General features: G+C 48.5%; 1 protein-coding gene across 1 annotated transcript; it reads right to left on the reverse strand.

Annotated features, from left to right (window-relative positions):
* Positions 1-1183: 1183 nt before the first annotated feature.
* GNG3 (G protein subunit gamma 3) lies at positions 1184-10811 on the reverse strand. Its single transcript, XM_083591691.1, has 3 exons — positions 10396-10811; positions 4895-5000; positions 1184-2009 (listed from the first exon to the last, which is right to left on the reverse strand). Exons 2-3 carry the CDS (start codon positions 4991-4993, stop codon positions 1881-1883), a joined length of 228 nt encoding a protein of 75 aa, XP_083447817.1. The 5' UTR covers positions 4994-5000; positions 10396-10811; the 3' UTR covers positions 1184-1880.
* Between the last annotated feature and the right edge of the window lie 1590 nt (positions 10812-12401).

Raw genomic sequence — 12401 nt, forward strand, 5'->3', positions numbered from 1 at the left:
TGAACAGTTTGACTCATGAAGGAAGCGTCAGGCTGGGACTGCTCTATTTTTTGTACCAGTTGTGTTGAAGGGTTCATGCCCCCCGACACACACACTTTTCTAGCTCAAAATGTTGCCAACTCTGGAGCATTTCCTGGCAGGAAAAGGCCAGACAAACTCAGATCTGTGGGCCATAAATGGCTCTCCAGGCCTGTCTGGCTTGTGCTACTCTTATGTGTTTTTGCCCAAATGGGATATGTCCATGAGCTCCGATTATGCCTTGTCTGGTTGGAGGATAGACATGGGTTTCTATAGAAACAGCCACATTGCTCCACCCACTTTGCCTCTGGCTCCACCCACCGCTGGCATGTGTCCCCCCTGCCCCCTCAAGACAAGGCAGCCCTCAGGCTGAACAGGTTTCCCCACCCACCCTGTATGATGAACCTAAGTTTGATGCCAGCCTCTTCCCAATCTTGTGCCCTTGAAACCTTTTGGGCTCCTGACGCCCATCCACCCCCTGCTGCCGGCATGCCCAAAGGCCCCAGGGATGGTGGAAGTTGCAATTCGACATCTATTGCTGGCCTCCAGCCCCAGCCAGTTTGGCAGATGTTAAGGGACAGCGGTGGGATTTGCGATTCAGCAATGTCTGAAGGGCACCAGCCTGGGGGAGCCTTTGAGCAGCATCAGTGTCGTCGTTTTTAGCTACATTTATTCTCGAGCTCAAAGAAGACCCTGAAACTAACTGGCAGCAGGTGGGAGAGGAACACATTTCGGACTCGCCAAGTTTCCGGTGGTTCCGTTTTTCAAGTTTTCCACACACTCTTGCGCACCTGCGCTGAGCAAACCTGGCGCCAGAGTTTTGCAGTCCTGATAACCAAGAGTCCATCCATACCTCCTCCTTGCATGCCAGAGTTTCTTTTTGATTTTGCTGTCTTGATCCAGAGTTAGTAGGCTCCACCTGCCATTGTCTCTGGTCAAACCTCCTGTTGGGCGCCCCTGCCTTCCACCCCGTCAGCCCTGATGGGCACCGGCCACCACTGGGTTTGACCCAGTACAGGGCCACTTCCTGTGTTAGCATTGGCTGCTCAGGCTGGGGGCCGACGGGAGCTAAGAGTCCAACAACAGCTGCAGGGCCCACAGGTCTCCCCCGACCCCTTAGCAGATTCCTCCCCACCTCTCCAACTCAAAACCACTCCGGCCCAGCTTGAGTGGCTCCAGTTAATTTTATTACTTTCTGTGCTCTCTGATACAGTGTGAGTTGGGCAGGTGTGTGTGGCACAAACCTCCTCGGCCCGTTTTGGAAGAAATCAAAACCCTTTGCTCTTTCCCCCCCCGGGTAGAATTTTTTTGCGGGGAGGGTGAAATTTTTCAGTCCCTCTGGCCATTAGGACCAAAACTTGGTAGAAATAGGTGGTGGGTAGCTGGAGGGGGCAGTTTGTAGCAAAACCATCCACAGATTGGGCATACAGTAGGGGGCGGTTAATACCTCTAGGTCTCGTTTTGGGGAGAATGGGTGCCTTCTTCCTCCCACCCTGTGTTGACTGTGGAGGGTCCACTTAGAAGGAAACAGGAGGGGGCGCTGTATCCATATCACTTGCAGAGTTTGAATTGTGCTCGGTTGAAGTGTATGGAGAAGTTAGCCTTGCAATGGAACACGTGGAGGGGGGAATTTGAAAGCGGGAACCTCCACAACTGCCCTGCCAACCCCTTCCCCAAAACAGCCAAGACTTGGGCTTGGAGGTACATGGCAGCCTTCTCCTGTGCAAACCCAATTCAACGCTGAGCAGTGATAAGGGTGTCCTGGGACTGGAAGATGCGAGGGATTGGGGGAGAGAAGGAAATCTGAGCAGCCCAGATGCCCCCCTGGGCCCAAGGGGGTGAGGTGGGGAGACAGACATAGCTCAGAGGAGGGCACAGAAGAACTTTTTCTCTCGGAACGGGTTTTCGGAGGTGGGCACAGGGGTGATGAGGGGGTCCTCGCAGGCATGGGCATCGCAGTAAGTCATCAGGTCCGCAGCAGCCTTGGAGACCTGCCAAGGGAAGGGGGAGAGTTGAAAACTCCAGCCTTCTGATGATGTCAGTTTGTAAAAGGATGCATGGCACAGAGAAAGCGGATAGAGAGAAGTTTTCCTCCCCCGTAACAGGAGAAGTTGGGGACATCCAATGAAGATGAATGTTGGAAGACCCAGGACAGATAAAAGAAGTTACTTCTTCAACAACTATGGAACCCTGACCCATAGGCAGTAGTGAGGACCACCAACTTAAGGTAAAGGGACCCCTGAGCATTAGGTCCAGTTGTGACTGACTGGGGTTGCGGCGCTCATCTCGCTTTATTGGCCGAGGGAGCCGGCGTACAGCTTCCGGGTCATGTGGCCAGCATGATTAAGCCGCTTCTGGCAAACCAGAGCAGCACACGGAAACGCCGTTTACCTTCCCGCCGGAGCAGTACCTATTTATCTACTTGCACTTTGATGTGCTTTCAAACTGCTAGGTTGGCAGGAGCAGGGACCGAGCAACAGGAGCTCACCCCGTTGCAGGGATTCAAACCGCTGACCTTCTGATCAGCAAGTCCTAGGCTCTGTGGTTTAACCAACAGTGCCACCCGCGTCCCATGTTGGAATGTTGGACGTCCCAGGACAGATAAAAGAAGTTACTTCTTCAACAACTATGGAACCCACTCCCATAGGCGGAAGTGAGGACCACCAACTTAGATGGCTTTAAAAGAGGATTGGACAAATGAATGGAAGAGAAGGCTACAATGGTGCCCTTCATATATTGCTAGACTACAACTCCCATCAGCCCAGCGAGCACAGTCACGTTGCCAGGGATGATGATTGGAGTTGGAGTTCAGCAACATTTGGACAGCCACAGGTTCCCCCGTCCTGATCTAGCCCAGCAGTGGCTTTCATAGGATCTCGTGCAGAGATGGCTCTTTCATCCTTTTAACTGGAGATGCACTGCTGCAAAATCTGGTACACTCTGCATGCCAGGCATGTGTTTTACTGCTGATGCTTTCAAAAAATTATTTGCTTGTTTGGTTACCAGTTGTGTTTATCTACCACTTTCCTGCTGAGGGGCCTTTTCTGACTATAAAGGTAAAGGTACCCCTGACCATTAGGTCCAGTCGCAGACTCCTCTGGGGTTGCGGCGCTCATCTTGCTTTATTGGCCGAGGGAGCCAGCATACAGCTTCTGGGTCATGTGGCCAGCATGACTAAGCTGCTTCTGGCGAACCACAGCAGCGCACGGAAACGCCGTTTACCTTCCCGCCGGAGCGGTACCTATTTATCTACTTGCACTTTGAGGTGCTTTCGAACTGCTAGGTTGGCAGGAGCAGGGACTGAGCCACGGGAGCTCACCCCGTCACGGGGATTCAAACCGCCAACCTTCTGATCGGCAAGTCCTAGGCTCTGTGGTCTAACCCACAGCACCCCCCGCATCCCTTTTTCTGACTATATAGTTCAGTAAAAGCTCATTCTCGCCACATGAGGGTGCATCTGGGCAAGCCATGTGTTGGTTGCAGTTGTGACCAGAAAGCAGCTTTGCTGCATTTCTAGCAATTCAGGACTCAAGGGGGGGGGGAGGGGAGATCTGTTCACCCTCCTCAAATGGGCAGAAACTTCACGTTCTTCGCACATGTCAAAAATTACAAGGGGTAATTGGATTCAATGGTCTTTGAGCACACACAAAGACACACGGACTTGTATGGCTGCTCCAAAGCAAAGTGGTTGAGCAGCTGCTCTGCCTGCGGAAGGTGCCCGCCATACATTTAAAAGCACATGACAGGATGCTGGACTAGATGGGTTTGGGGCTGATGCAGGAGGTCTCTGAAGACCAGTTGCTGGAAATCGCAAGTGGGGAAAATCACTGTTGAACAAGTCCTGCTTGTGGGTTTTGGGGCATCTGGTCAGCCACTGTGAGAACAGGATGTGGGACCAGATACCGTATTTTTTGCTCTATAGGGCGCACCCGACCATAGGATCCCCCTCTCTGCTCAGCGCCCCTTCAACGAAGCAGCAGGAGAAACGGAGCCCCTTCCATTTCTCCTCCCGCTTCGCTGAAGGGGCGCTGCGCAGCCCTCCCTCTCTGCTGAAGCCAGGAGAGTCAGTGAAGGCAACCTGAAGCCTCCGGAGCACAGCGGGACCTCCCACTGCGCTCCAAAGGCTTCAGGTGGCTATCCCTGGCTTCAGGTGGCTTCAGGTACCGACGCCTCTTGCTCTCCAGGCTTCAGCGAAAGCAATGCGAAGCCTCCGGAGCGCGGAGAGAGCGTTCCCTCTGCGTTTCGGAGGCTTCGTGTTGCTATTGCTGAAGCCAAGGAGCCTGCATTCGCTACATAAGACGCACACACATTTCCCCTTAATTTTTGGAGGGGAAAAAGTGTGTCTTATAGAGCGAAAAATATGGTAAGCATTTGGCCTGATCCAGCAGGCTTACTCTACTGTGGTCCTTGACACCCTTAGATTGTAAATTCCTTGGGGCAGGGACCTGTTCCCCCCTCTTCTGCAAGGTGCCACATGTACTGATAGTGCTACATAAATAAACACCAGGTCATTTTTTTGCGATTTTTTTTTTTTACTGATTTTCCAGCTTTGGAATGCCAGGTCATTTCCCCCATCTAGCCCAATACTAGCAATGGCTCTCCAGGGTTTCAGACTGGGAATGTTCGTAGCCTTGCCTGGAGACGTCAAGGATCTTCGCCATGCAAAGCATATGCTCTACTACTAGACATGAGAAGGGGTGAGGAACCTGTGGCCCTTGAGTGGCTGGCACTACAAATCCCATCAGCGCCAGCCAGGGTGGCCAGGGATGATGGGAGTTGGAGTCCAACAGCATCTGCAGCGCGTGCGTCACACCTGACCCCAATGGGGGGAGCAGTAATCTACTGCCCTTTTGGCTCCCTTTTTCCTATTTCCTACCTTTATCCTGCACATGCTGGCCTCAATCTTCAGTTGCTCCACCATCTTCCGGGCCTGCCCAATACTCATAGTGCTGTTTACTGGAGTTTCGCCCTTCATGAGGATTCTGCGACAGAAATCATGGAGCAAAAGATACTATGAAAAGACTGGGTGCCACTGTGGACCCTATTTTAGGTGAGTTTTTTATATACAAAAAAGAGGATTGGTCAAATGTACGAAGGAGATGAGGACTCTCAAGGGCTATTTAGTAGCTAAATGGAACCTGCATGTTCAGAGGCACTCTGGATACCAGTTTATGGGACCAACTAACAACAGGAGGCCATTGCCTGTATGGGCTGTGTATATACCATACATTAGAAAAACATGGCATCCCCCCAAAAATCATGGGAACTGTAGTTTACCCCTCACAGGGCTATAACTCCTAGCATCCTGAACAAACTACAGTACAGTGGTACCTCGGGTTAAGTACTTAATTCGTTCCGGAGGTCCGTTCTTAACCTGAAACTGTTCTTAACCTGAAGCACCACTTTAGCTAATGGGGCCTCCCGCTGCCGCCGCACGATTTCTGTTCTCATCCTGAAGCAAAGTTCTTAACCTGAGGTACTATTTCTGGGTTAGCGGAATCTGTAACCTGAAGCATATGTAACCCGAGGTACCACTGTACCTAGGATTCTTTTGGGGAGGAGGGGAGGGGGAAAATATTAAAAATGTATGGTGTGTACGCTGCCCTGCCCCTGCTTGGTAGCTTCCTGGCGTCACTTGGAGAAACAGGATCCTGACCTAGATGAATGTTTGGTCCAATCTAGCCCAAAGTGCTCTCCCCCCCCCCCCCCCGTACTTTTATGCATCTTGATTGGTCACAACTTAATCTGGAACGAGCTGGGACTATAAAGCGGCCCACAATTTTTTGTCATTTTTTAAATAAAGGATTCTTTTAGCCCACCCTTCAGTGAACATTGTCAGGCCAGCCTGCAACACGGACGATAAACTGCAAGTACAAAATACAGAGTTGCGTGGAAATTAACACCTGAACAGAGCAACAGCATAAGAATGGAACACAACAGGTTGAAAACATCACACCATGAATTTAGGGGGCATTTTGAGACACTCTCTGTTTGTGGGCAAGATTAGTTCACATAACAGCAAATCCAGGTTGTGCACTTATAGATGATTTGGGAGATCTTGGTCAATAAGCCCACTTCCACAAAAGAACAGCCTTTTTGCGATAAAGAAAGGAATGGGAAAACGCACTGGAATAAGTAGGATGACACTTGCTTTGAGGCAACATCGTCTAACCTCCCCACCAATGAGTGAATGCTTGTTAAATAGTGTATATCATTTCATCTCCCTGCAAAGCAATTTAGGAAGAAACCTCTATAAACAGGCTGTCTGGAAAGGCCCCTACGTTGCCTGCTAAAATCCTATGCAAATAAACATTTATTTGCCTGGCAGTAGAATAACATGAAAGACAACATCTACACCGTTAGTTTAAAGCACTATAATACCCCTTTAAACATCCATGGCTTTCCCGAAAGAATCATGGGAACTGTAGCTTGTTGAAGATGCTGATGGTTGTTAGGAGACTCAATTATCCTCATGGAGCTACAATTCTCAGAGTAGTCTTACAATCAAGCTAGGGCTGCCATTCGTCCAGATTTTCTCATACTATTTTTTTAATTGATTTTCCAAATTTCAACCCAATCTTCACTGATTATTACAAATCAATACCAAATTTATGAAATTTTAATTAAACGATTTCCCACTCACCATTGTTGATACGACCTTAGCTTCTAATATTACTGCGTTAACTCTCCAGTTACAATCCATTACCCAAAATTATCCCTTAATTGTCAACTGTACAGTGGTACCTCGGGTTACAGACGCTTCAGGTTACATATGCTTCAGGTTACAGACTCTACTAACCCAGAAATAGTGCTTCAGGTTAAGAACTTTGCTTCAGGATGAGAACAGAAATCGTGCTTTGGCAGCGCGGTGGCAGCAGGAGGCCTAATTAGCTAAAGTGGTGCTTCAGGTTAAGAACAGTTTCATGTTAAGAACGGACCTCCGGAATGAATTAAGTACTTAACCCGAGGTACCACTGTACTTTTAGCTGTTTTCATTCGTGTTGAAACAGTACCCAGAGTATTTACATACTTTTGTAAAACTTCAGGTGAGCATATAATACTGTACTTTTTCTTCCGTTCTGTGCATGACAGTTCTGTACATGACAATCTTCATTGGCCTTATCCTCTGCCATTTATATCAAACGGATTTTCCCGGACATTACCATGATGTAAAAGGCAGAATTGACGTCTGGGAGGGATTTCTGAAAGGTGGCGCTTTGTCCTGGATCTTAGGCAAGGCTTTTACCTTTGGAAATGTGGCAACCCTAACCAGCAAACTCTGAGAATTACAGTTCTAGGAAGGGAACAAGGGTGTCTCCTAACAAAACTCAGCACCCCTGAAGAAATTGCAGCTCACAGATGAGGTGCCACAGCTAAGCCACCCACCTAATTTCCAATTAATCTTTTTATAATCCAGAGGAATTATATACTCTACACAGTGGCGTAGTGTGGGGGGTGCAGGGGGGCTGGCCGCACTGGGCGCAACATCTGGGGGTTAGGGTTAGGGGGCGCAAATCCACGGGTTAGGGGGTGCAAATTACTTGCCTTGCCCCGGGTGCTGACAACCCACGCTACGCCACTGACTCTACAGTACACCACCTGGTTTTCCTCCTGTGAGTGCTTGTTAAATACAGGGTTGGCAGGGGAGAGTTTGAAATGCAAATACTTTGAACAATGGAACTTATTGACGTTGCTCAATCTAGCACAGTATGTCTACACTGACTGGCAGTGGCTTTCCAGGGTTTCTGGTAAGGGGCGGTCCCAGCCCGAGCTGGAGATGCTGATCAGGGAACCTGGGATTTTATGCACATGCAAAGCAGATGTTGTGCCACTGGGAGCATGATTGGGAAATCGACAAGATCCAGTGGTGATGTTGCCATGAAAGTGGCGCATCAGGTTAACCTTGATAAAGGCTGGGGCGGTGTTGCAAACTCCTGGCACTTGACCAGTCCCTGTCAAGGCTTCTTTTAACAAGAAGCTGTTAGCTTGAACCTGGACCTGTTTTCAAGGTCAAAGCTTCAAGGGGAACTAGCTGCCCTCCAGCCATTTTTTTGGACTCCAATGCCCATCAGCCCCAGCCAGCATGGCCAATGGACAGGGATGATGGGAGTTGTAGTCCAGCAACATTTTGTTTCTTCCTTTATAAACCACACTTTCATATAAAATATCACCAGGCAGCACACAGACAAAAAACACACAGTATTGCAATGCCAATATCAAAGGTTGGGGTGTTTCCCATCAACTTTTGACACTGTTAACCAAATGGCAGCTCCCAGGATTCTTTGGGGGGAGCTGTGTCTGCAGTGGTATAAAAGCGCTATAAATATATAGTGCGGATGGGGTCTGAGTCAAATCAGAGGTCTGTAAAAGTGTTGTCAACCCCGGCTGGCAGCAACTTCTTAGGTCCAGACAGGGACTATTCCCATCCCAGCTAAAGACAATGGGGACTGATGGAGTTCTAGCAATAATCTAGGCCTTGCCTGAGGAAGAGAGCTCCAGCCCTCAGGCTAAGGAGTCTTGATTTAAGCCAAGATCTAAAACCAGGAATCTGGTGGTTGTATTTTTAATGGCCTGAGGACAAGAAGGAAAGGACAGGCTGTCTCTGGGAGTAATGCAACAGCACTTTCCCTCACCGATCCCAAATATATAGGGAGAAAAGTTCAGGCCTTGGGGTTTGAAAGCCCTGGTAGCCAGCCAATGAATTTCTTTTTCCTTTTCTTAAAAAGGTTTCACATTCTGCCAAATGAAGTGACTACAGAAGGCATTGCAAGGGGGTTATAGGGATAGGCAACACAAGGACCCCTGGATTGTAAAGCCAACATGATGTTCTCCAGACTTTGTAGTCAGACTATAGGTCCCATCAGCCCCAGCCAACATGGCCAGTGGACAAGGATGATGGGAGCTGTAGTCCACTACCTTCTGGAGGGCATCATATCAGCTCATCCTGAGAGGAAATCCATTAAACCAGAGATGGGGAACCTGTTGCCTTCAAGAAGTTCCTGGACTTCAACTCACGTCAACTCTGAGCATTGACCATGCTGGCTGGGGCTGATGGGAGTTGTAGTCCAAAAATAGTCCCAAGTTTGGGAAATACTGACCTAAGCCATCCACTCCAGGATAGCATTCCATTCAGTCACATGTGTCCTCAATTTAAGATATTTTCTTTGAGGCATCAGCCTATATGCCAAATATACAGTAGGTGTCAAGGAGTATTGGGGACAGCTCATAGCTCAGTTGCAAGCCCCTGTTTTGCATGCAGAAGGAACCAGGTTCAGTCTCCATCATCTCCACCCATGCCTGAAATCCTGGAGTGCCGCTGCCAGTCAGTGTAGACAATACTGAAGTAGATGGACCAGTGATCTGACATGATATATGGCAGCTTCCTATGTTCCTTAGTGTATTAATATGAAGGTTTATAGCTCAAGTTGGGTCATAGCTTCAGTGCCCTGCCTGAAACCCTGGAGAGCTACTGCCAGTCAGAGTAGACAGTACTGAACCAGATGGAACAATGTTTGACTTGGTATAAGGCGGTTTCCTATATTCTTGCAGTGTATGCTATATGAGGGTTAAATTTCTCCACATGAGTTTTTTTCCCTTTCAAGACAAAGAAGCTCCCCCCATTATCTCACTTCCTCCCTTTACAGCCCACCTTCCATGAGAACAAATACTCACCCCATGAGCTCTACCTAATCCTTTATTATTATTATTTTTAAAATTGCTGCCCCACCCTCACCTCTTTCCTTCCTTTTTCTTTTCTTATTAGATGCAAAAAATAAAAGCGAGGGGTGGGGAGTGCAGAAAAGCTATATCAGGCAGGGAGATGTTATGAAGCATGAACAAATGGCAGTTCCAAAGGCTGGCATCAGAATTCAAGCACCCCCACTAGGATTTCACATTTGTGTTGGTTCCCGTACCCTTGGCATAGCTGTGGGGAAGGAATCTCTGCCCAGAATCCCTTTCCTCTATTTCTGTCTGCTTCTCCTCCACTCCCCACCCCCAACCCAAGCAATCCAAGGAACGTAGACCATGGAAACACAAAGCTACGACAGCTACTCACACCCTCCTTCTTTTGTCTACCCTCTTGCCACATTTTATTTATATAGAAAAGCATTTCTAGACTAGCAGTTCCCACAAGGCAGTGTGCCACACAATACATACAATAAGAAAACCTATCACACTGTCAGAATAGTGCAAAACGGTCATTCAAATCCCTGGCTGATCAGAAAAAAAATAAACATTTGCATAGGCCCATCAACATTAGGTCTCTGCCCCGGATAGGTTCCATATGCCAGACATCCAAATCTTCCCTCCCTGCATGCGAGAAGCCACCTTCCACCCCCCACCTCAAAGCTGATGGAGATTTCCCCCAATACAGACCTTTATTTTGGATCCCTGTTGGGAATGAAGAGATGGGTGTGTAAATGTGGGTGCCTGTTGTTGATTTTTCTCAGCCTTGGGTGTGTTCAGATGATCTGGCGTAGAGAGGAAGACTCTGGTCCTCTCTCCCCACCTGGGCTTGAGGGTGGGGGGTAGAGGAAAGGGCGTGGGTGTTTTCCACAAGGCACCTTTCTGCTTCCTTCCCACCACCAAAGCGGTGACTCCACCCTGGTGTCTCCCCAGTACTCTCCTCACCTCTTCCAGGATGGACCTTAATTAAATAGAACTGGTACCTAGAGGATGCTCCAACAAGCCACTTAAGGCTGGGGCTGAACCATCTCTGTGGCAGGGGTGGTGCTGGTTGTGGAGGTAAACCCCCCACATGGGTTTCTCTAAAAAGACGGCTGCTTTTTCTGGAGTGGAAGGCTACAGTTGCTATGGAGGAAATTTAATTAAAGAGGAGAGACATGAGGTTATGTGGGGAAAGCACAGCTAAGGAGTGGGGGATGCTGGCCCACACACCCCTCATGTGCGTAGTGGTACAGGCGCATGGGAGCTGCAGTACGGTGTCAGCATCTCCCTTTCATTTGGAAATCTGACATCAATGCACACTGCCTACTTTTCTCCCCTCCTTCCAGGCTCCTCGCCACCCCCCCTTTTCTAAATAGGCACAGCAGGTACACAAGCAGCTTCCACTCCCTGCAGCACCTTGAACTATGTGTGATGTGGGAGGCAGAAAGCCGAAGGAAAGAGAACATTTTATTGTCTCCGTTTTCCACTCGGTGCCACATGACAAGCCTTTTTTGCCACTCCAAGGCCTCGCCTGCTCCTTAACATCGAGTGAAACTGCCGATTTCCATCTTCAGCTATTCGGAGGCCTAAATCCCTGCAATTTCCCCCAGTAGAAAGGGGACCTAGGCACATAACAGAAACCTACGAAGCTACGCTGCAATGAGCCACATCACTGATCCCTCTAGCATGCAGCGGTATACATTCTCCAGTGTTTTGGGCAGGGGTCTCTCCCAGATGTTCTTGGAGACGCAGAGGACTGAACCTGCATGCAAAGCAGGTGCTTTGCAACTGAGCTACAGGCCTAAGAGGGACCCTTTTCTTGGCTGTTTATTAACCTATCTTCCCTTCTGCTCCCCCTTCTTAGTGAGGGAGGAAAGAACAGAAGAGGCCTGCAAGATCAGGCCAAAGGCCCATCTAGTTCTTACAGGGGCCAATCCAATGCCTCTAGGAAGTCCAAAAGCAGGAATATATGCAAAGTTTCACAAACTCAGGTTTGCTGGGAGTACAGCTCATCCCCCTGTAAAATAAGGGATATCTGTGTTAATTGTATTTTTATTTTTATACTCTTGTTATAATTTTTATTATACCAAATGTCTGGAATGGATTACAGTGGTACTTCGGGTTACATACTCTTCAGGTTACATACGCTTCAGGTTACAGACTCCGCTAACCCAGAACTAGTACCTCGGGTTAAGAACTTTGCTTCAGGATGAGAACAGAAATCGTGCAGCGGCAGCGCAGCGGCAGCAGGAGGCCCCATTAGCTAAAGTGGTGCTTCAGGATAAGAACAGTTTCAGGTTAAGAACGGACCTCTGGAACGAATTAAGTTCTTAACCTGAGGTACCACTGTATTGATGTCTCTGCCCCATGTCCTCTGCCAATGAGGAGCGGGGCGGGGGGGGAGGGCAGCAGCCCCATTAATCAAGTAAATCAATTAAAAATACTTAACTAACTGAGGTTCTGCGCCCACCCCCCAACATAAAGCCTGCCCCTCTAACATAAGTCCTAGCTACGCCCATGCTTTGCCCCCTTTTTGTCTTTGCTTTGATGTTTCATATCTTCTTCCTCTGATGACAGAAAAATGTTCTTAATACTGTATTAAAAAATAAACTGTCAGTTTTTGATACACCATGTGCAATTTGTGTTGTGCATTATTTTTCCCCAGGAATGCCATGTACCATACTTTCTGCTTCCAATAAGATAAAGTTGCTCTC

Source organism: Podarcis filfolensis (genome assembly GCF_964270895.1).
Source record: "Podarcis filfolensis genome assembly, chromosome: 16".
In the NCBI taxonomy this organism is placed as follows: Eukaryota; Metazoa; Chordata; class Lepidosauria; order Squamata; family Lacertidae; genus Podarcis; species Podarcis filfolensis.